Source organism: Stegostoma tigrinum, chromosome 6, assembly GCF_030684315.1.
Source record: "Stegostoma tigrinum isolate sSteTig4 chromosome 6, sSteTig4.hap1, whole genome shotgun sequence".
In the NCBI taxonomy this organism is placed as follows: domain Eukaryota; kingdom Metazoa; phylum Chordata; class Chondrichthyes; order Orectolobiformes; family Stegostomatidae; genus Stegostoma; species Stegostoma tigrinum.
The window spans coordinates 72057574-72081812 of NC_081359.1; the positions used below are offsets into that span (position 1 = coordinate 72057574).

The 24239-nt window shown below is 41.6% G+C and overlaps 1 protein-coding gene across 1 annotated transcript in view; it reads left to right on the forward strand.

Moving 5' to 3' along the window:
- rnf17 (ring finger protein 17) overlaps positions 1-19604 on the forward strand; it is a 151911-nt gene extending 132307 nt beyond the window's left edge. Inside the window, exons 35-39 of the mRNA XM_059646967.1 lie at positions 2966-3119; positions 6135-6270; positions 14006-14195; positions 16345-16442; positions 19300-19604. Of these exons, the coding sequence (XP_059502950.1) occupies positions 2966-3119; positions 6135-6270; positions 14006-14195; positions 16345-16440 (576 nt within the window). The 3' untranslated portion in view covers positions 16441-16442; positions 19300-19604. The remainder of the gene's footprint in view (positions 1-2965; positions 3120-6134; positions 6271-14005; positions 14196-16344; positions 16443-19299) is intronic.
- The last annotated feature ends 4635 nt before the right edge of the window (positions 19605-24239 follow it).

Here is a 24239-nt window from a genome sequence, read left to right on the forward strand (position 1 = left end):
TTGAGGTGATTATAAAAACAAGGATTTATGGACATTTAGAGAGGCAAAAGTTGATTAGTGATAGCACAGTTTTCTGCAAGGAAAATTGTCTCTCTCAAACTTGATTATTTTGAGGAAGCTATCAAAAAGACTGGCAGTGCAGTAGACGTTGTTTATTTGGATTTTAGTAAAGCCTTTGACAAAGTTCTGCTTGGTAGACTAATTAGTAAAGTTGGGTCACATGGGTTTCAGGGTAAGCTTGTCAGTTGGATACATAATGGTCTTAATGGCAGGAGACAAAATTGTGGTAGAGGGTTGCTTTTACGTCAGGAGGCCTGGGTTACACCAGAATTGGTTCTGGGTAGTCTTTTATATAAATGCCAAATGAGTTGGATGAAAATACGAAAGGCATGGTTAGTAAGTTTGTGGATGACACCAAAATGGTTGGCATAGTATACAGCGAAGAAGTTTCTCTAAAATTACAAAGAGGTCTTGATCAAATGGTTCAGTGGGCTGAAAAATAGCAGATGAAATTTCATCTAGATAAATACGAAATATTGTATTTTGGTACAACAAACAAGGGTAGGGCTTATTCAATTAATGATAGTCTTGGTTGTGTTGTAGATCAGAAGGACCTAGGGGTTCAAGTACATAATTCTTTGAAGCTTGCATCACATAAAAGACGACAGTGATTTTAAAGTCATTTGACATGCTCGCCTTCATTGCTCAGTGTTTTGAGTATAGGAGTTGGAAAGTCATTTTGATGTTGTATGGGTCATTGGTGAGGCCTCTTCTGGAATACCATGTCTAGTTCTGGTCACCCAGTTATAGGAACAATTTTTTTAAACTCTCTCTTTTTCTGGGATGTGAATGTTGTTGGCTGGCAGTGTTTATTGCTTGTCCCTACTTGACTTTGAAGGTGATGGTGAGCTGCTTTGTTGAACAGCTGCAGTTCACCTGCTGTTCACCTACATTGCCATTAGGGAGGGAATTCCAAGATTGTAACAGCAAAAGAATGGTGATATATTTTCCAAGGCAAAATGTTGAGTGGCTTGGAGGGGAACTTGAAGGTGGTGATGTTCCTATATACCTGCTACCCTTGTCCTTCTAGATGGAAATGTTTGGAAGGCGCTGTCAGAGGATCTTTGGTGAACCTCTGCAGTGCACCTTGTATACACTGCTGCTACCGGTGGTGGAGGGAGTGGATACTTGTGGATGTAATGCTAATTGAGTGGGCTGCTTTGCCCTGGATGGTGTCAAGCTTCTTGAGCATTGTTGGGGCTGCACTCATCTGGCAAGTGGGAAGTATCCCATTGCACTCCTGACTTGTACCTTGTAGGTGGTGTACAGGCTTTGGGGAGTCAGGAAATGAGTTACTCGTCACAGTATTCCCAGCTTCTGGCCTGCTCTTATAGCCACTCTGTTAATGTGGGGAGTCCAGTAGAGTTTTTGGTCAATGGTAACCCCTAGGATGTTGATAATGGGGCGGATTCAGTGATTGTAACACCATTGAATGCCAAGGGTTAGAGTGTCTATTATTGGTGATTGTCATAGCTTGGCACTTGTGTAGCGGGAATATTACTTGCCACACTTCAGCCAAAGCCTGGATGTTGTCCAAATCTTGTTGCATTTGGACATGGACTGCTTCAGTGAGCTGAACAAAAAGGTACAAATAGTGCCCTAAATATTGTGCAATCATCAGCAAACATCCCCAATCCAGCGTTATGGAGGGAAGGCCATTGATGCAGCTGAAGATGGTGGGGCCTAGGACACTATCCTGAGGAACTCCTGCAGTGATGCCCTGGAAGGGAGATGACTGACCTCCAACAGCCACGACTGTCGTCCTGTGACAGGTATGACTCCAACTAGTGGAGGGTTTGCCCCTGGCCTCCAGTTGATTCCAGTTTTGCCAGAGGTCCTTGATGCCACAACCTTTCGAATGCAGCCTTGATATCAAGGGTAACACACCCACCTGACTTATGGAAATCAGCTGTTTGACCACGTTTGAACCAAGGCTGTAATGAGGTCAAGAGCTGAGTGGCCCTGATGTACCCAAACTGGGCATCACTGAGCAGGCAATTGCTGAGCAGGTGTTGTTTGGTAATGCTGTTGATGAACCTTCCATCGCATCACCTGTGATCGAGAATATACTGGTGGGGTGGTAATTGGTCAGCTTGGATTTATCCTGCTTTCTACGTACAGGATGCACTTGGGTAATTTTTCACACTGTCAGGTCGCTGTCGGCGCTGTAACTGAACTGGAACAGTTGGGGAGGGGAGGTGGCAAATTCTGGAGTACAAGTCTTTAGTATGATTGCTGGATTTAAGCTTGAATGGGTTCAGAAGTGATCTACCAGGATGTTGTTGGGTATGGAAGGTTCAAATTATAAAGAAAGGCTCGGATTTTTTTTTCCACTGGAGTGTAGCAGGTTGAGAGGCACCAAGCTTATAAACTAATGAGGGGTATAGACAGAGTTAATAGTAGTTGTCTTTTCCCTAGGATGGGGTCAAGACTAGGGGACACATTTTTAAGGTGATAGGAGAAAGCAAAAAAACCTGAGAGGCAAATATTTTAGAGAGCGTAGTTTGTGTATGCAGTGAACTTCCTGAGGAAGTTGTGAATGTGGATACAATTAAGATGCTTTAAAAGGCATTTGGATAAGTACGTGAATAGGACAAGTTTGGCAGTATATGGGCCAGGAGCAGACGGAAGAGACTAGTTTTAATTTGGGATTATGTTTGGCATGGACTGGTTGAACTAACAGGTCTGTTTCTGTGTTGCATGACTCTGACTCTTGGTAGTTAAAGCAGAGACCACATCAAGATTTAAGAATAGGTTTGATAGGTAATTACAGGAAAAGGGGACTAATGAGACGCGAAAACAGCAGGCACATGTAATTAGCCCTGCCTGTATGGTGAATGCACACTGCAATAAATCATTAGGACTGAATGCCCTCCTTACTTTGTAGTTTCTTTTTAATTTTCAGGTGTACATTTCCATTGGTTCGAGGAGAGATGTTGAATCAAATACTGACACAGACGACAGTAGCATAAGCTACGAACTTGATGATCTTGAGCAAGCTCTCAGAGAGCTTAATCAGAATGCACAGGCACTTCCTTTACTCTCAGATTTCAGATCAGGTATTGTAGGTTATTTAATGTGTAGATATTTCTCGTTGTTCGAAGGTCAAATGAGCTTTAACCTCAGCGAACTTGCGTAAAATTTACTCTGAAATGCTTCTAATTCCAGATGAAAGGCAGTACTGAATAAAACCGGTCTGACGGCATACATGGAGAAAGAAACAGCATTAATGTTTCCAGTCTAACATGACTTAACTTGATTATCCCAATTTTTTGTGAAAGTAACAAATGCTCACCAAATGATAAATATCTAAAATGTGTAGTATAACTTTTTACATTTGTGTTTAATCTTTTACACTGAGCATCCGGTTCATGACTAAAGATTGCAGCAAAATATGAACTGTATATGTGGTATTGATTATTCTGTATTCCAGTTCAAAGGAATATGTTACATTGATACTATTTAAGTTCAATGTGTAGCTGGGTAACACTGGGACGTATCTACTTTTCTTGGGATTGCCGTCCACACATCCTCAATTATACGTCAGGGACCGTCTGTTCTATTTGTTACACTTACTTACTGCATTTGAATTCAACTTCTCCTGAATTTTCAAATTGGATTCAAGAAAATTACTGATATTTAGTGTGCTCCTTTACAAACATTATTTGTAAAATTTAAACAGCTTTTTAGAAGAGGATGTAAAGAAATGGTCCAACTGGAACAGTTCAAAAAACACTCGGAAATTTGACCTGTGTGTAGTAAGTAGCTTGACACAGGAAACCTATTATCTTTTCCTTCAGACTGCTAGAAAATAGTGTTGTTTATATTTGACAATGTAGTGTCAGCATTATTGAAAGATTAGAATAACCCTATACTTGATTATGGTTCAAGGTTATGGTTGTGACAGAGTATCAGCACTTTGCAATGCAAATTATTGTACAATTGACAAGACTATTGTGGCTGTTTTTTAACATGAGCCCTTTCAATACTAGGATTTCTTTTTGTCAAGATTGAAGTAACTGTAAAGAATTTGAAGCAAATAATTAAGACAAATCCATTTTTATCATCTGTTTAGGGACTGTTAACTTTTTTAAGAAAACTCTGAATACCATATTTTATCTCAAAACAATACGATAAGATTTTATTTTCAGTTAAGCAATCTTTATTGCATGCAAAAGACTTAAATGAAAACAAACAGTAGTTTAATAGGTTGGCTTATGATTATATTTGTTGTACACTTCGATCATTTCATAATTTCCTTGAATGATCTTGAGACAGCAGTCATAAAGGTTCCCATCTCCTCAAACTGACCTTTTTTAAGCCACTTATCCCTTATTTATGCTGTTTCCAGCAATATAAGCGTAGCACCTTCTATTCTGACCATGAAAAGGGGTAACCGTTGAAACAGCCTTTTTAGAGGTGTTCTGGACATCAATTTTCTGCGTTTTAAGTGTGTACTTTTTCACAGAATTGGTACAATGTGAAAGGTCCTAGTTGGACCATGGTGTCTGCACCAGCTTGCCAATTCAGCATCTCACTTAGTCCCATTCTGCTGTTTTCTTCTTGTACGTTAATTGAAAATGAACAATTGTAATTTTCTTTGAAATGTCAAATTGAGGAGTGATAGAGGTAGGTTCTTTACTGGGAGAGTAGTAAGGGCGTAGAATGCCCTGCCTGCAACGTTAGTACACTTGCCAACTTTAAGGGCATTTAAATGGTCATTGGATAAACATATGGATGATAATGGAATAGTGTAGGTTAGATGGGATTCAGATTGGTTTCAAAGGTCGGTGCAACATGAGGGCTGAAGGGCCTGTACTGCGCTGTAATGTTCTGTGTTCTATGAACCTGTCTCCTCCACAAGCTGTGAGGCAGTACATTCTAGACCCTAACCACTGATTTATGTGGAAAAGCTTTTCCTCCATTTTTTTTTTGCTAACTTTATTAATAGCTTCCAATCTGTGCCCCCGTCTCCCCTTCCTTTCGCGAGTGGGAATATTTCTTCCCCCTATTTACTGTCTTGGGGGTCTCAATTTTAAATTCTTTAATCCAATTTCCTTTCCTATCTGTTCTCCAAGGAAAACAATCCTAGCTTCTCCAGTCTGTCTTATTAACTGAAATACTTCATTCCTGGAACAGTTCTTGTAAGCCCCCTCAGCTATCTGCCGCCTTATTCTGCAAATCAAGTTTTGGAAGGTTATAACAATTACCAGAACTGTTACCAGTTCTGATGTGAAGATGCTGGTGTTGAACTGGAGTGGACAAGGTCAGAAGTCACTTGACACTAGTTTATAGTCCAACAGGTTTGTTTGAAATCACAAACTTTCAGAGTACTGATCCTTTGTCAGGTGAATTGAAGGAAAGCATACAGACACAATTTATAGGCAGAGAGATCAAAAGATCATACAAACTGTGTGAGTAAAGTGTCAACAGCTGAATAGTAAGTGCAGGGCAAACAGATAATTACAAAAAAATTTAAAAAGGTGGTGCTGAAGAAATCTAAATGGCTGGAATAACATGATAGGTATTAGAGTCACATGCCGAGGATTTAACCAAAGTAACAAGTAATCCAAAAGTTTACAAACTAATTAAGGGAGTGCTTACATAACAAGTTACCAAGGTGATGGTTTCAAGACAAGACTGTAAGGAAGATTTAACACGTACAGAACAGTATGGTGCGGTTACATGTAGTAGAGATGAACCCAAGATCATGGTTAAGGCCATCTTCATAGGTGCAGACCTTGGCTATTAGTTTCTGCTTAGTGCTTCTGCATTGTTGTGTATCTCGAAGGCTGCCTTGGAGGACGCAGATCAAAGGCTGAATGGCCTTGACCGTTGAAGTGTCCCCTGACAGGTGATTGTTGCTAAGTGTCCATTCATCCATTCCCGTAGCAGCTGAGGGTCTCTCAACCCGAAAGCATTAACTCTGATTTCTGTCCACAGATGCTGCTAGACCGGCTAAGTTTTTCCAGCAATTTGTTTTTGACACCAGAACTAAACATTGTTCATGTTAATATTTTACAGGTAATGAACCAGATACTTGAAACATTCTCATTTGATATGTTTCTTTGCAGAAATGCCTTGCCTTGCTGAATACAGTGATGGACGGTGGTACAGAGCAAAAGTATTGTCACTAGATAAAGTTCAACCATTAAAGATCCTTGTGCAGCATGTTGATTTTGGCTCTACTGCATCTTTACCAGATTCCAGGTATCTGTGCTAAATATGTTTACAGTGGTTATATTTTTGTCATGATACATTGTTTCTGATTCACGTGGACAAATGCCTATTGTCTCATTAAATGTGCAGCTTCAGCTTGATTCCTTGGGAGTAACATGGCCTAATGAGAAGAGTTTGAGGGAAAGGTTAGGGAAACAAATATTTTGTTTTTCTTTTTATTTAAAATTTCTGAACATATTTACAATGGAGATAACAAGGTGTAGAGCTGGATGAACACAGCAGGCCAAGCAGCATCTTAGGAGCAGGAAAGCTGACGTTTCAGGCCCAGACCCTTCTTCAGAAAGTGGGGAGGGGAAGGGGATTCTGAAATAAATAGGGGGAGAGGGGGAGGCGGATCGAAGATGAAAAGAGAAGATAGGTGGAGAGGAGACAGACAAGTTAGAGGCAGGGATGGAGCCAGTAAAGGTGAGTGTAGGTGGGGTGGTAGGGAGGAGATGGATCAGTCCAGAGAGGATGGACAGGTCAAGGGGACGGGATGAGGGTAGTAGGTAGGAAATGGGGGTGTGGCTTGAGGTGGGAGGAGGGGATGCGTGAGAGGAAGAACAAGTTCGGTAGGCGGGGACGAGCTGGGCTGGTTTTGGGATGTGTTGGGGGAGCTGGGCTTCAAGATTTTGAAGCTTGTGAATCTCCCCGCCTCTTTGACTTGGCTGTCTCCTCTCCACCTATCGTCTCTATCCATCTTCAATCTGCCTCTTCCCCGGTCCCCCAGCCCCCATTTATTTCAGAACACCCTTCCCCTCCCCCTTTTCTAATGAAGGGTCTAGGCCCGAAACGTCAGCTTTCCTCTCCTAAGATGCTGCTTGGCCTGCTGTGTTCATCTAGCTGTACACCTTGTTATCGTGGATTCTCCAGCATCTGCAGTTCCTGTTATCTCTGATACAATTTTAACCCCACTGTGAAGCCTCTTCTAAGGATGCCAGCCCTGAAGAGGTTACCTTCCTCCCTCCAGACAAACCTCAGGGGATCTCTCTCCCGCTGCAACTGTCTCATAATCTCTTCAGCCTTAACTGCTTGACCATGGCCTAAAACCAGGTACTATAGCCACATCGCCTTTCCTAGTACCTGCCTATGGAAACAGATCATCCCCAATGGACTACAGTCCACATTCAAGCCTTCCCAGTTTGGTCCCACCGTGACAATATCTACATTCAGAACCATTTGAGACCAATTCAAAAATGTTTCTCCCTGCGACTCCTGAAACACACACTTGCAGCAATGCACTGGCATCTCTGGATGCTACAATCAAGCCTACCCCAGCTCAGAGCCTCCCTCTCGCAGACGTGCAAAAAACCTCTCCTCTTTTTTATTCTTTGTAGGATCCACAACCTGAACTCTCAATTCTACTCAGCTTCATTGGACACGTTTACTGTACGTAGTTCTTAGCTAGAGTGGGCTTCCTCCACCTCCCAAATCCGCAGCTGTACCCAGGACCTTCCCCACAATGTACCTGCTGCCATTGGCCATGAGGCCACTGTCGGACAACCCACAGATGACGGCACATCTGCCACCGCCGGGTACACCAATTCCGGGACAGAACACCATCGCTGCTGAAGTACAGTCTCTATTTCCAAGACCAGCGCCACAGACACTACTGTCACAGCTGCTGCTGCCGACTACCCCGCTCCGTGCACCACCGACCCCACTCCGCTCATCACAGACAAGGATCCTGCTCCACCTGCTACTGTCGCCACTCCACCCACAGCCTCCACAGCCAGCAGCTCCAGAGGAGACAGCAGCACTGAGCCCTGCCAAGTCTTCACCATCCCCTTAGAACTCCCCCTTACTGAGGACGAACTGTCAGCCCTCAGTAAAGGGCTCACCTTTGTTCCTCCTCCACCCACACATCAACGAATACTGGTCACATTTGGACATGTAAGCAGTTTTTCCTCCGCCTCTGCGTCCACGCTTACTACTTTAACTGTGAGCCTAACCCTCCCTCAACTGACCCTTTCTTCCACCTCCAACACAAGTCCTCCTCCTGGACACCACCCCAAGGCCTCCTACCCTCCCTTGACCTCTTCATCTCCAGTTGCCATCAGGACATCAATGGCTTCAACCTCTCCATCCCTCTCACCCACTCCAATTTCTCCCCCACAGAACGTGCAGCCCTCCGCTCCCTCCGTTCCAATCCCAACCTCATCATAAAACCTGTGGACAAGGGTGGCACAGTTGTGGTATGGTCCAGTAACTTCCACATCACTGAAGCCAGGCACCAGCTCTCCAACACCACCACCTATTGCCCCCGGATCATGACCGCACCCTCAAGCACCAAACCATCCACAACCTCATCATCTCAGGTGACCTCCCACCCACAGCCTCCAAACTCATCATTCCCCAACCCTGGCCGCCCACTTCTGTCTCCTTCCCAAAATCCATAAATCTGACTGCCCTGGTCGACCCATTGTCTCCACCTGCTCCTGCCACACCGAACTTATTTCCACCTATCATGACTCCATTTTCTCTCCCTTGGTCCAGGAACTCCCTAGCTATGTTCGTGACACCACTCTCTTGCCCTCTACCTCCTCCAGAACTTCCAATTTCCCGGCCCCCAACACCTCATTTTTACTATGGACGTCCAGTCCCTATATACCTGCATCCCCCATGCAGATGATCTAAAAGCCCTCCGCTTCTTCCTGTCTCTTAGGCCTGACCAATCCCCCTCCAGTGACACCCTCATCCGCTTAGCAGAACCCGTCCTCACCCTCAACAACTTCTCTTTTAATTCCTCCCACTTCCTACAAACGAAGGGGGTGGCTATGGGTACCAAGCTATACCTGCCTCTTTGTAGGATACTTGGAACAATCCCTCTTCCGTACCTACATTTGGCCCTAAACCCCACCTCTTCCTCCGTTACATTGATGACTCTATTGGTGCCGCTTTTTGCTCCCACGAGGAGCTCGAACAGTTCATTCATTTCACCAACACCTTCCACCCCAACCTTAAGTTCACCTGGGCCATCTCTAACACTTTTCTCTCACATTCCTGGACCCCTCTGTCTGCATCTTGGGCAACCACCTAGAAACTGATATCCATTTCAAGCCCACCGACTCCCACAGCTACCCAGAATGCACCACCTCGCACCCACCTTGCTCCAGAAATGCCATCCCCTATTCCCAGTTCCTTCGCCTCCACCACATTTGCTCCCAGGATGAGGCATTCCACTCCCATACATCTCAGATGCCCTTGTTTTTCAAAGACCGCAACTCTTCCCCCCCACCAACCCCGACCAAAAGTGGTCGAGGACACCCTCAACCATGTCTCCCACATTTTCCCACAAATTATCCCTCACACCCCATCCCCATAATAACAACCAAAAAAAATCCCTCTCATCCTCATGTACCACTGCCACCCCGACCTCTGATCCAACGCATCATTCTCCGACATTTTCGCCATCTGCGATCCGACCCCACCACCAATGACATTTTGCCCTCTCAACCCTTATCTGCTTTCTGGAGAGATCACTCTCTCCAGGACTCCCTTTTCTGCTCCACACTGCCCTCCAACCCCACCACACCCAGCCTTTTATCCCTGTACTGCACCTGCCTCCACACCACCTCCCTCACCCCTATCCCAGGCCCCAAGAAGTCTTTCCACATCAAGCAGATGTTCACCTGCACATCTGCTAATGTGGTATACTGTTTGTGGCCCCCTCTATATCGGGGAAACCAAGCGGAGGCTTGGGGACCGCTTTGCAGAACACCTACGCTCAGTTCGGAATAAACAACTGCATCTCTGTCACGAAGCACTTCAATTCCCCCCTCCCATTCCTCAGACGACATGTCCATCATGGGCTTCCTGCAGTGCCACAATGATGCCACCCGAAGGTTGCAGGAGCAACAACTCACATTCAGCTTGTGAGCCCTGCAGCCCAATGGCATCAATGTGGATTTCACAAGCTTCAAAATCTCCCCTCCCCCTACTGCATCCCAAAACCAGTCCAGCTTGTCCCCGCCTCCTTAACCTGTTCTTTCTCTCACCTATTCCGCCCTCAAGCCGCACCCCATTTCCTACCTACTAACCTCATCCCGCCCCCTTGACCTGTCCATCCTCCCTGGACTGACATATCTCCTCCCTACCTCCCCACCTATACTCGCCTCTACAGGCTCCATCCCCGCCTCTTTGACTTGTCTGTTTCCTCTCCACCTATCTTCTCCTCTATCCATCTTTGATCCGCCTCCCTCTCGCTCCCTATTTATTTCAGAACCCCCTTCCCGCGCCCATTTCTGATGAAGGGTCTAGGCCCAAACTGTCAGCTTTCCTGCTCCTCTGATGCTGCTTGGCCTGCTGTGTTCATCCAGCTCTAAACCTTGTTATCTCGGATTCTCCAGCATCTGCAGCTCCTATTATCTCTGATACAATATTTACAATGGAGGTTGCTTTTCATGCGAAAATAGTATTTATTTAAAAAGTAGACTTCTCTTTGGTTGCTACATTGTAGCATTTGTCTGAATAGTGCAGGGAGACCTAGACTGTAATGCTGCAGACTTGTGTACTTAGTCATTAACCTGGAAATTTGCATGTCAAGAAGACCTTATGCATCATTGGTATCCATAGACAAAGTAGACTGAAGGTCTTTGCATCTCTTGTGTTGTGCCATTGAACTGCTGAGGTTCTAAGGCTATGGGGTCGCCCATTTGTGAGAGCGCTTAGGTAAATCCTGGGCTTTGCTGAGGGTGAGCAGCAACAGAGTAAGTGCAAGCCCTTTTTTTCTGCTTGAAGTCCACTAGCAAAAGGCACAGATTACAGTCATTGTGGTGGCATGCTCCTGTCAGATGCGGGAAATCAGGGAGCAGTTGCATTCTGGGTGACTCTGCAGGAAGTGTGTCCAGCTGTACCTGCTTTCAGACTACATGGATCACTTGGGGCAACAGTTAGATACGGGAGGCAGAGAGTGCGATAAATAGTAGTTTCAGGGAGGTGGTCACACCACAGGTTCAACCAAGTACATGGGTGTCGTTCAGGAGAGGTAGGCAGGTAGTGCATGATTTTCCTGTGGCTATCCCTCCCTCAATGTACAGTGTTGGTCGGGATATCCTCTTAGGGGGAGGGGGTAGCAGCAACCAGATCTGTAGCACCATGACTGGCTCTGCAGTAAAGCAGGGTATGGCAAAGTCCAAGTGAACAATCAAGTGAAAGCAGACTCTGTGTCAGGGGCACAGACAGGCATTTCTGTGGCCACAAGCAAGACTCCAGGATGCTTCCCTTGTGCCAGGGTCAAGGATGTTTTGGAGCGGTTCCAGCAAATTCTCAAAGGGGAATGTGAGCGGTTAGAGGTGGTTGTACACCTTTGTCTATCTATTTTATTGGTACCAAGGAATGAGGTCCTGCAGAACCAATGTAGGGAGTTAGGCAGGAGGTTTAAAAGCAGGACCTCGAGGGTAGTAATCTCTGGAATACTTTGGTACCTCATGCTGGCAAAAGTAGGAATAGGAGGATGGGGCAGACGTACACATGGTTGAAGAGCTTGTGCAAGGGGCAGGATTTCAGATTTTTAGGTCTTTTGGATCAGTTCTGGGGCAGAGGCAACCTGTACAAGAGAGAGGTCAAGATCTTGGCAGGAAGATTTGGTAGAGCAACTCAGGAAGGTTGAAACTAGTCTGGCAGGGGTTTAGGGTTAGTAAACAGTGAGTCAAAAGAGACAGTTGAGGTTAATACAGAAGCTAAAGAAAGCAGGTTAAAACGGAGATAACAAATTGTGAAGCTGGATGAACACAGCAGGCCAAGCAGCATCTCTGGAGCACAAAAGCTGACGTTTTGGGCCAAGACCCTTCATCAGAAACGTCAGCTTTTGTGCTCCTGAGATGCTGCTTGGCCTGCTGTGTTCATCCAGCTTCACACTTTGTTATCTTGGTTTCTCCAGCATCTGCAGTTCCCATTATCACTGATACAACTTAAAACGGAGCAGGCTGGCGAGAGTATGACAGGGAATGAAGGAAGACTGACTTTTATTTCACTGCAAGAGACCTCTTAGAATCCGTACAGTGTGGAAACAGGACCTTCAGCCCAACAAGTCCACACCGACCCTTGGAGTATCCCGCCCAGACCCATTCCCCATAACCCACTTAATCTGCACACCCCTGAACACTGTGGGCAATTTAGCATGGCCAATCCACCTAACCTGTACGTCTTTGAGCTGTGGGAGGAACCCAGAGGAAACCCATGCAGACACTGGGAGAATGTGCAAACTCCACACGCAGTTGCCCAAGGCAGGGGGGGATATCGAACCCAGATCCTTGGTGTTGTGAGGCAGCAGTGCTAACCACTGAGCCACCCAAAAACACCTGACAGATTATACAGATGAACCCGGGACATCGATGGGTACATGGGACTGGGATATCATAGATGTCACAGAAACAAAGCAGAGGGACAGGACTGGCAGCTTAATGTTTGGTATTGATGGCATAGATGCTGTAGGATGGATTGAAGGGGAGACGGAAAAGGAGCGGTACTGGTGTTTTTAATTAGGAAAACATCATGGCAATACTTTGAGAGGATATTCCTGAGTGATCACCCAGTGGGTGGAACTGAGAAATGAGGAGGACATCCCTTTGACGGGATTGTACCATAGGTGCCCCAATTGTCCGCAGGAAATTCAAGAGCAAGTACGTAGGGAGATTGCAAATAGCCTTTAATGTTTGTAATAAGTGAATTTAACTTTCCAAACTTAGACTGGGACTTCCATAGTGTTAAAGGGTTCAATGGAGAGGAATTCAGGAGTGTTCGGGAAAACTTTCTCAATTAATATCTAGATGACCACAATTGAATGGGCAAAACTTGACCTTTTTTGGGAAATGAGGCAGGGCAGGAGACAGACGTGGGAACGTTTTTAGAACCAGTGTTCATAATTCTGTTAGTTTGGAAATAGTTGTGGACATTGCTAAGGCCACATTTGGAGTACTGCGTGCAATTCTGGTCGCCCTGCTATAGGAAAGATGTTATTAAACTGGAAAGAGTGCAAAACAGATTTACGAGAATGTTCTCCCCTGTAGTGTCAGAGGCTGAGGGATGACCTTGAGAGGTTCATAAAATCATGAGGGGCATTGATAAGGTGAATAGCCAAGGTCTTTCTCCCAGGTTAGGGGAATCCAAAACTAGAGAGCATCGGTTTAAAGTGAGGAGAGACTTCTAAAATGGACCTGAGGGACAAACTCTTCTTACACAGAATGGTATGTATATAGAATGAGCTACCATAAATGGTAGAGGTGGGTACAGTTACATTTAAAAGACATTTGGACAGGAAAGGTTTAGAGCGAAATGGGCCAAGTACAGGCAAATGGGAGTAGTTCAGTTTAGGAAACCTGGTTGGTATGGGTGAATTGGGCTGATGGTCTTGTTTCCGTGCTGTATGACTCTGACTGTTGAGTTGGTGTGCTGGCAATTTGAAGACTGCTTGTGCTTCCACCATAGAAGCAAGGTCTGTTGCAGGGCTGCTACTCAGTACTCAGCTCTGTGCAAGATGGACATTTCCTCAAATCCCTCTCTGCTGTATGTTTTGTTATCTAGAATAATACTGGGCTTCAAACCCCACATGAACTGTCACTAATATGTTTCTTAGGACTGAACTTCTGCAATTATCTGCTTAATCCAGGGCTGATTTGCATAGTTTCATTATCCAAAAAGGTGGCTTGCAAGTTTGACTTTTATTCTTCTCAGTATTGTTTGCAGGCATTAGTTACAATATCTGTGCTTTAATGTTTAATGGCAGACTTCGGCAGATTCCTGCACACTTAGTACAGTATCCAGTTCAAGCTATCAAGGTCAAGCTGGCAGGATTTAAGCCCCCAGCTTTAATGAATGATGTTGATCGACTTGTTTACAGTCCAGAATGGTCCATGGAAGCTCTGTGGACAATGATTGACATTGTACAAGGGAATCAACTTACAGCATTCTTGGTGGTAAGTCATCGAATAGAATAGAATCCCTACAGTGTGGAAACAGGCCTTTTAGCCCAACAAGTCCACACCGCCCCTCTGAAGAGCATCCCACTCAGACCCATCTCATACCCTTACCCTGTGACCCTACATTTCCCATGACTAATCCACCTAATTTACACCCTGGACACTACAGGCAATTTAGCATAGTCCATCCACCTGGTCATTTAATTAAATCTAGGAAACAATTAACCTGTGAAATTAAGCAAGGTTAGTGTGAAATATATATGTATTGCAATTCTCAGTCAAGGTTTGAGTTGATTACTCAGTAATTTTACTTGTAATTAACATTGGGATAAGAATATGTTGTTTATTTAAATATGTATTTAAGTGTTAAAAATAACAATGGAATTATTTACAGTTGCATTATTCTGATCCTGGTAAACTAGATTGAGTTGGGGATCTTTAAAACGATTTTAAATTACAAGTAGTGACAAAGGAATTGAGAAAGAAAGAGTGTTTCCATTGTTGATTGTAAGATTCTGACTTGCCCAATTCAGTGATTGTTCGAGTTGGAGTACAAAAGATGAGGCTGAAGCACTTGCTAAAATCTTCAGCCAAAAATGGCAAGTGGATGATCAACCTTAGATTTCCATAGAGATTTCCAGCAAAACCTATACCAGTCTTCAGCTAATTTGATTTGATCCACACTGGAGACGCTAGATACTACACAGGCAATGGGATTTGACATGTTTTTTGTTTACTCAGAGTTGTGGGCAGCACTGGCTTAACTATCATTTATTGTTGCCCTAAAGGTAGTGATGAGTTGCTTTTCCTGAATTGCCACTGTCCATATGCTGAAGGTAGATCCACAATGACATTAGGCAGGGAATTCCAGGATTTTGACCCGTTGACTGTGAAGGAATGGTGATTTTAGTTTCAAATAAGGGTAGTGAGTGGCTTGGTGGGGGAGGACCAGTCGGCACTGGTTAGAGTTGTACCTAGCACGAAAGACAGTTATGGTTGTTAGGAACTCCTGCAGAGGTATCTGAAGATATACGTCCAAAATCTAACCATCTTCAGCTCTGTAATCTATGACACTGCCTATTGTAAGGTCATATGTTTTCACAGTGTTCAACATCATTTGTGCTTCCTCAGACACTGAAGCCGTCCAAGTGCAAATGCTGCAAGACTTGGGTAATATCTAAGTTTGGACTGACAAGTGGCAAATAACATTTGACTGTCGACGGAGATAGTTTAACTATCTTGACATTCAATGACATTGATACCACTGAATCCCCTGCTATCAAATCATGGTATAGGGGGTGGAGGTGTTGTACCATTGACCAGAAATGGAACTAGTCATTATAAATACGTGTCTGCAGGAACAAGAAACAGAAAACTCTCACCATCTGACTCCCAAAGCCCATGCACCATCTACAAGGCAGGAGTGTGGTAGAATAACTCCTGAATGAGTGCACCTTCAACATTATGCAAGAAGCTTGACACCAACGAGGATATAGCAGCCCATTTGATTGGTACCACATTCATTATTTCACTGATACTCAGCAGTTGTAGCATCTACAGGATGCTCTAAAATTCACCAAAGCCCTTCAGGTAGTACCTTCCAAATCCATGACCACCATCATGTCGAAGGAAAAGAGTAACTGACACATGGGAACATCACTACTTGCAAGTTCCTCTCCAAGGTACTCACCATCCTGACTTGAAAATGAGTATCCTTGAGGGTAACTTGATCAAAATCCTTGAATTAACCCCAAAAGCAAATGGACTGCAGGAGTAAAGATGACAGTTCACCATCACCACCTCAAGGGCATCCAGGGGCAGGCAATAAATGACAGTTCAGCCAATGAAGGTCACATCCTATAAGTGAATATAAAAATTCATTTGAGATAAATGAATAGCAAATGAATTACAAATTCAGTAAGAATTATAGTAATTAAGTTTCACTCTGGGCAATATACACTGTTCTTGCAATTATTACAAAATTGGACAACTTTTAAAACTTGATCGTTTGTGGTATTTGCAAACATTGGTGCAATCTTGAACCTTGCATTCTGATGACCTAATCATATCTTGTGAACAACAATTTCTTTATTAATGTTTGTGTGTTATTGTTCAGTAAAACTGATGAGCCTAAAATATTCTTCAGAGCTTATGTCCAGAAGTTTCTGTATTCTTGTATGAAGAAGGATCACTGATTCACCTACCACTTGTAGAAAAGGGGCTTGCAGATTTGGATATGTAAGAGTAAGTTTTTATGTAAATGTACTTTTTTTTCCCCCTTCTGCTTCCATGTCCATTTTACATTTAAATGTTGGATAACTTGTAAGGTGTTTTTGAAAAGTAAATAAGCGTGAGAAATAGGATCAGGGCTAATTTGGCCTGTTAAGCTTGTGTGCCATTCTTAAGGATCATGGCTGCAGTTGGTCTTCGGCTTTATTTTCTTGCCAGTTCCTCTCATCCGTTGGTTCTTTAAGAAATATAAAACATGACTATTTCAGCCTTAAATGTTTTCAACATTGAAGACTGCAGAACTCTGGGAGAGAGAATTGCGAAGATTTGTAACCCTTTGGATGAAATAATTTCTCTGTATGTCCACTTGTAAAGATTAGCCCTTTATTCTGAGACTGTGCCCTTACATTGTGGATTCCCTGACCAGAAATAATCTCTGACCCTTTCAAGTCCCTTCAAACCTTGAATGCTTCAGAACAATTACCCCTCATACTTTTTAAGCTCTACAGATTGTAGACTGAATTTTGTCAGCTTCTCAAAGCACAACCCCGCACACCCTGAGAACCAATTTATTAAACTATACTACCTCCAATGTAATTAAATCTTTTCTTGAAGAAGGTTTAATTCCCATGTTTTGTCTTAGATTTGTCAGGACATATGCAAGAATATGAAATTAAGGGAGGAACACTTTGCACTGTACGCAAAGTGTGTGTTGATTTCATGGTAGCAAATCGTTCAATCATTTGGCCTTTTCATTTTATGCAGAACTGATTATAAAAAAGTTGGGGCATAAAGCGACACCACTTTAGTGTAAAATTCATACATCCATTGAAGCTGAGAGAATGAGCCTTACAACACCTCATTGCTCTTAGATGTGCCCAACAGTGCTTTTTTAAAAGCATGCTTTCAACACATGTTCAATCAGCTAGGTTGCTTTTAAGAATTCAAGGTCTTGAGTAGGTGCTGATTTGTAGCAGGATAGCTGGGAATAAAGGAGTTCAAACTCAGCAAATATCTCACCTTGTTTGTGTTATGAATGTACACGAAATTTGAAATTAAATTTCAGTGCTGATATGATGCCAAGTCAAAAGTCTCAAAGGCTATTGTATCAAATTTCCTTTTGGCTATTCACAACAAGCAAGATACTTAGCAAGTCAAAGCAACAATTGTTGTGTAATTCCAAGTGCGTTAAGGATTACAATGGTTCTGCGCTACCACACTATACAAGTGTATCTAAAATGTGGACATCAAAACTGCCCAGAATACTACAGATAGGGATTCACCAAAACATTGTACACTTGCAGCAAGATTTTATTCCTAAATTCCAATCTCCTTCCAATAAAAGTCAAGCATTTGCCCGCCTTATTGCTTGCTCTATCTGCTTTCTAACTTCGGGCTTCAAGTCTCTTTGAATATCTGCACTAAGAATTTCCAGACTTCTTCAAAAAAAATCCTTTTTCATTCTTAGAGCACAATAGAAAAGCCTCACCCTTCCCTACGTTAATAATCCATCAGCCATCTATTTCCTAGTTTCTTAACCTGTCTATTATAATACTTGCAGCCTCATTGTGTCCTTCCCACAGTTTACTTTTCCACCTAGCTTTGCATCGTCAACAAAAGTAAATACAGCACACTGTCTTGTCCTCTTATTCATTGATGTTAACTTTACACAGCTGTGGCCCCAGCATTGACCCTAGTGACAGTCCAGTATTCACTGCTTGTCAACTTGAAAATGCCCCATTTTGGCCACTCTGATTCCCGTCGACTAGCTAATCTTCTGTCTGTGCTAATAATGACACAAATCCATGAGCTCTTGTCTTGCCTCTTTTTGTTGCAGTGTTTTGGAAATCCAGGTGTACTAAATCCATTGGTTTCCATTTTACTGCATTGTCAGTTACACCCTCAAAATCTCTGATAAATTTGTCAAAGAGGATTTGCCTTTAATAAAATAAAGTTAAATTGCTCTAATCACACCATTCTTTTAATTTTAGGATTTTCCCAGCAATTAATGTTAAGCTGTTTCTTTTCAAAATAAAATGTGATATAACATTTGCCTACTCCAAGATAAAATTGTTTCCAAATCTCAATTTTGGAAAATCATAGTTAGCTCTTTCATTATCTATGTAGTTAACTGTTGGAGCCAAAACATGTAGGTCATCACTTTGAGTTTTTTGTTGAATTTTAGTCCCTCCAGTGTTTTTTTTTCTCCAATATTAATTTCCTAGTTTCCTAACTCTCTAGCCCCTGGGTTACCATCCATTTCTTGGATAAAACTTATCTTTGATGTAAAGTCTGACAAAATATTTGTTCAGTGCCTTCGAAATTTCTCCTGTCTTTGCTTCTGGCAGACCAATGTTTACTTCAGCTACTACCTACCTTTTATATACATTGATGTTCTGGTCTCTCTCTTTATATTTATGACTATTTTATTCTTGCATCTATTTTTCCTTTTTTATTAACTTGTTTGAAAGCCCTTTTGATTTCTAAAACCCTTCCTGTCCTCAAAATTGCTACTTATTTGCAATGTTATATGTCTTCTTTCTTGTTAAGAAAGACCTATCCCATAACTCGTTTAGGATGTTGAGTAAATTTCTCAGTGGAATACAGTTTTGTTGAATATTTTGATCTGTTTCTTTAGCTTCCCATTTTATTTACAGCAATACTTTTCAGTTTATTCATCCAGTTAACCTTGGTTATGTTTAAAAGGCTTAGGCTCCTCTTCATTCTGCCTGTGGAAGCATTAAAAGTATGACAGAGTATGAAGCACTTGCCGACTAGAAAGCTTCTAAGTAACTAAGGACCTAATTCCATAATGTGAATACTTCGAGAATACATCAGAAAATACTTCAGTTTATCGTTTCTCTATAAACAGGGTATCAGCAAAATGTTGGAGAGCCTTCAAACTACACAGGATTCTGCAGGATATTGCCATTGCATTTTTTGTTTTTGTGAATTCATTGACTGCAAACATTTTTGCTGTACTGGAGTTTGAAGCTGAATAAGGCTAGTATGCCCAAGTTTTCTTGATTGAATAATGTTTATAGTTTTATTTTACTTGAAGCATTGATGTGATGCTAATGTAACATGAATCAGTTTAATGGCTAAGTTCATAGTGGTTCAACTGCAAAAGAATTTGACATGTACTTTTGAGTTTTGTTTTTTCCTCGTTCCCTCAATAGTGTCATAACACCTTGTTATTGTTTTGTTTAATGAGTATCATCAATACCAATTATGGTAAATAATTCTGAATTGAGGGCAGATTTGTCAAATTTCTGTTCATATTTTCAATAAAGTTATTTTCTGGTGTGTTGCCAGTAGCATGCTACCATTTCATATTTTATTCAAGAAGTGGTTTGGGTGATGTTCACCCAAGTATCGCAAATTCTCAAGAATTAGGAAAATGTATCAAGGTATTTCTGATGGTAAATTTATTAAGGTAAATCAATACTCTTATTGAACTTCTGCATTGAAAAAATACGTTTTTATTTCGTGCCAAAACTGTCAATTTGTCACTCTATTCATGACCCAGCTGCCCTTTTTTCTAAGAGATGCTGTCCAGTTGATTTGAGTTTTGCGTTTGCCATTTAAGGCCGGTCACTCTTCCTATGGCAGGCTGTTGTATTCCATTTGGTTTTCAGCCATTGTTGGGAAGGAGAAATTATATTTGCCATAATATAGTGTGGCTTGTGCTAACTAAGGATCATATTGCAGTCAGTAACACTTCTTGTTTTGGTGCTTTTAAATTCTCTATCTGCTGGTTTACCCTGCATTCCTGTACTCGGCCACCAAGAAACAGCTCAAAACCAACTTCAGAATTTGGGCCAATACATTATACATCCCAGGGAACATTCACTGCTAAGCACAATTCTTATTCTGAATGTTTGTATCAGTCACAGTTCAAGCTGGGGTATGATAATTGACCAAACGTTTAAACCAATCATAAGTCGGCAACAGAAATGAAGGCATGATTCAATTCAAAACAAAGCACGGCTCAGTAAGAGAAAATAAAATGAGTACGTTAAAGGAAAAATGAATGTGAGATGAAGTGAAGGAAAGATACTTAAAGCTATGAAGTGGTGTAAAAATGTTTATACCTGGAGAACTAAATGCTATTCAGTTTGCCACATATTCAAATCATTGTTATTTGTAATTCAGAGGTTGATCACTCCCAACATCTTAATCTTTTTGGAATGATCCCAAGATTTCCATTCTGACCTACATGCAGAATATTTTGCAATCAAGTATTTTAGAAGTATAGTCACTGTAATGTAGCAAATGTGGTTGTCAATCTGCACAAGGACCCACAAACAATGAATTTTATTTATACATTCTGTGTGCAGAGTTGACCTTGAGCTTCCAGTTGCCTGCCACTATTTCACATACAGTACAGAAACAGCCCAACTTGTCTATGCTGATCAGATTTCCTAAACTAAACTAGTCTCATTTGCTTGCATTTGGCCCATGTCCGTTTTTGTTTTGTTCATGTACCTGTCCAAATGTGTCTCAAATGTCGTAACTGTACTACTTCATTCAACAGTTCATTCCAGATACACACCACCCTGTGGGGGAAACAAAAAATGCCCGTTAGGTCCCTTATTAAAATCTATTCCCCCTTTCACGTTAAACCTATGCTCTGGAGTTTTAGACTCTACCTACCATGTGGAAAAGACAAAACTTCCCTGTCCATCAGAAATTGTGAAGAGGAGGCATCTAGACACTCTATTAATTCTTTCTCTCTTTAGATGCTGCCAGACCTTCCGAGTTTCTCTGGCAGTTTGCTTTTGCTTCACATTTCCAGCATTTGCAATTCTTTTCAGTGTTGGTTAAGGACTGGTACCTGGGAAGACACTTGCTGTTTGCCAAATAATACTATCAAGTGCTTGTGTTACGAGTGACTACACATCAAAATCTGCAGTAATTTACACCTACACTTCAAAAATTGTAAATACTTTGGAATGTGTTGAGTTAAAAATGAGCAAATAAGACGTGATCAGTGTAGCAGAAGTCAAAAGCTGATTAAGCTATTATTTTGTTTCCTTGCTGAAATAAACTCATTTTCCGCAGGCCATAGGGGGAGATTGTGTGGTGGGGTGCCTACCTCTAAGTCCAAGACATAAAATGTCTGCAGATCAAAACAGGAGCAAAGAAGTTTAAACTGGGAAGGGTGATGCACCATATAAGGCAATGCAAACTTTTAACTAGTCAAGTGAGTACAGCAGATATAAATTCAGATATTAAGTGACTGTAAAAGCACTGAACTATATAATCTTTGAAATCAACAGCAGAATAATCCAGTACAATTTCAATGCTTGAAATTTATCATTACAATTTATATTTTAAATTTACATATTTATTTTAAATACTAGTGAGGATTTAATGGTTGCTGTTAAATTTGCCTCAGTATGAATGACAAGAATTAGTGTTGTTTTTGCATTTGATAGAATGTTTATAACTATAATGTGCACATTGATAGTGTAATTTAGTCATGGATGTTAAAAAAATTGACCTAATAAATTCTTTATTGCATCAAAGGTAGTTGAAACAAATAATCTGATAGTAGTGCAATGTATTCCCTGTGTAGCTAGTTATTCTGAAATGAACTTTGGTTATGGATTGGTTATCTTTGTGACAGCTAGTGTCCAGTGCGTGACGTAATCTGAATTGACTGTCAAAGTGAAATCCTGTCATGTATTTTTTTTGGAAGTAGGAGCTAACTTAAACCACTTCCATTTGGATGTTTACAATGGTACAGAATTAACATTTATCACTTCATGTTTTAACATTGGTTTTGCAATCCAGCTGTTCCTCAGAGAAAGCCTAGAGTTTAAATGTTCTTTAAGTGACAAGCTACATTGACAGTTTAGACAGAATAGTGTAGGTTAGATGGGCTTGAGATCGATATGACAGGTCGGCACAACATCGAGGGCCGAAGGGCCCGTACTGTGCTGCAACGTTCTATGTTTCCCTATCAGTTGTTTCAATCGTCTTTGGTGTAATTGGGGGTGACTTGGCAGTTAAGTGCTGTACTCTGTTTTGAAAACAAGGGTAATTTAGTTATCACAATATTGCTTTTCTTAATTAGATATAATCATTGTCAAATGATAAATCATGTGAGTGATTATATGTAAAGTTCACAAAATTATTTCTGTGCTGAACGGTAAATGTACAAGCTGTCGTTTGAATATGGAGGTATTGTGGTGATGATGCTGAACTGTATTAAGTCCGAGATGAAGAAGGCTATTTGAAAGAGTGCAGTATGAATTCTAACTAATGGCTACAAAATCAGTAGATACTTACGTTGCTGTCCTTAACTGTCCGATATCCTCTTGTAGATGTACACTTATTTTAAGATGAAAAGGAGTAAATCTGATTATACAATTTGTGCTTCAGTTCCGAAGGCCATTCTATCAGCATCTAGGATTGCTGGAAAAATTGATTTGAATGGTTGTAAGGACATCATTAGAGGACATCAAATGTTAGGTCGTGTAAGGTGCAAGAAAAAGCAGGAACAAGTAAGTTACTGGAAAAGCTCATCGGTCTGGCAGCATCCGCAAGTAGAAATCAGAGTTAACATTTTAGGTCTGGAGCAAGGATCACTGGACCCAAAACATTAACTGATTTTTCTTCAAATGCTGCCGGGTGTGCTGAGCTTTTCCAGCAACTAGTTTATGTTCCTGATTTACAGCATCCGCAGTTCTTTTGGTATTTTAGTGTTACAAAGCAGTTTGTTTTTCAGTTTGCAATTGGTGGAGGAAGAATCTGGTTCCTGTTGAAGTTGAGTTGTACTACTTTGCTTTAATGAATTTTGATGATCTTGTCATATTGCTTTCATTATATTTGTATACACTTAGAACAAAAGACTGATATATTCACTGCTAGCACCAGGAGAGCAGTTTCAAAGGGCTCAGTAATCCATCTATTGTTCAGTACATACTGCAGGCCTAATCCAAAATGTTCTATGTTCGACAGTGCTTCTGTTCATTAAAAGCTCTTCCAAAGGTGAAAAGGAGATAAACAATCTCAACATATTGGTTGATAATAAAATGTGAGGCTGGATGAACACAGCAGGCCAAGCAGCATCTCAGGAGCACAAAAGCTTTTGTGCTCCTGAGATGCTGCTTGGCCTGCTGTGTTCATCCAGCCTCACATTTTATTATCTTGGAATTCTCCAGCATCTGCAGTTCCCATTATCTCTCAACATATTGGTTTCTTATTCTTGCTTGTATTATGTCTGCCATTTCTAAATACAGTATTTATTAATTGACTATTACCTTTTAAAAATTTTGGTTCCTGGTCTATCTTGTGTCTCCTTTAGTGTCTTATTCCTTTCAAATCAACATCCTAATGGATTGATTAGGCTAACGGAAGATGTTGCAGTATTACCTCAGCTTGCCAAAGTTGCATATTTCACTACAAAACAGCATTGTGAATATGTACACCAACTATTTTGTGAAAACCACCAGCTACTAGCTGAGCAAAACTATGCTAGAATCCCATGTTATTACTCTTGGTGAGACTGATCAGTTTTTTTTGGAGGCCGTCCAGCTTATTGTGGTCTCTCTCAAAGCATTATAAACTGATCAGTCAAACAGTCAGTTGGTTCCACTTGAATTGTTCTAAAAGTCCACAAAACATCAGTTCAATTTTTTTATGCAGAAAAAAACCAAGCCTTTTAAATTTAAAAAGAAAATTGCCTATAACATAGAAATATTTAAACACTTCTAAAGATGTGATCCAAGTTATTGGGTTCACTTTTTATCAAATGTAGTTGACTTAATTCAAAGATTGATGAGCACACATATATATATTGCA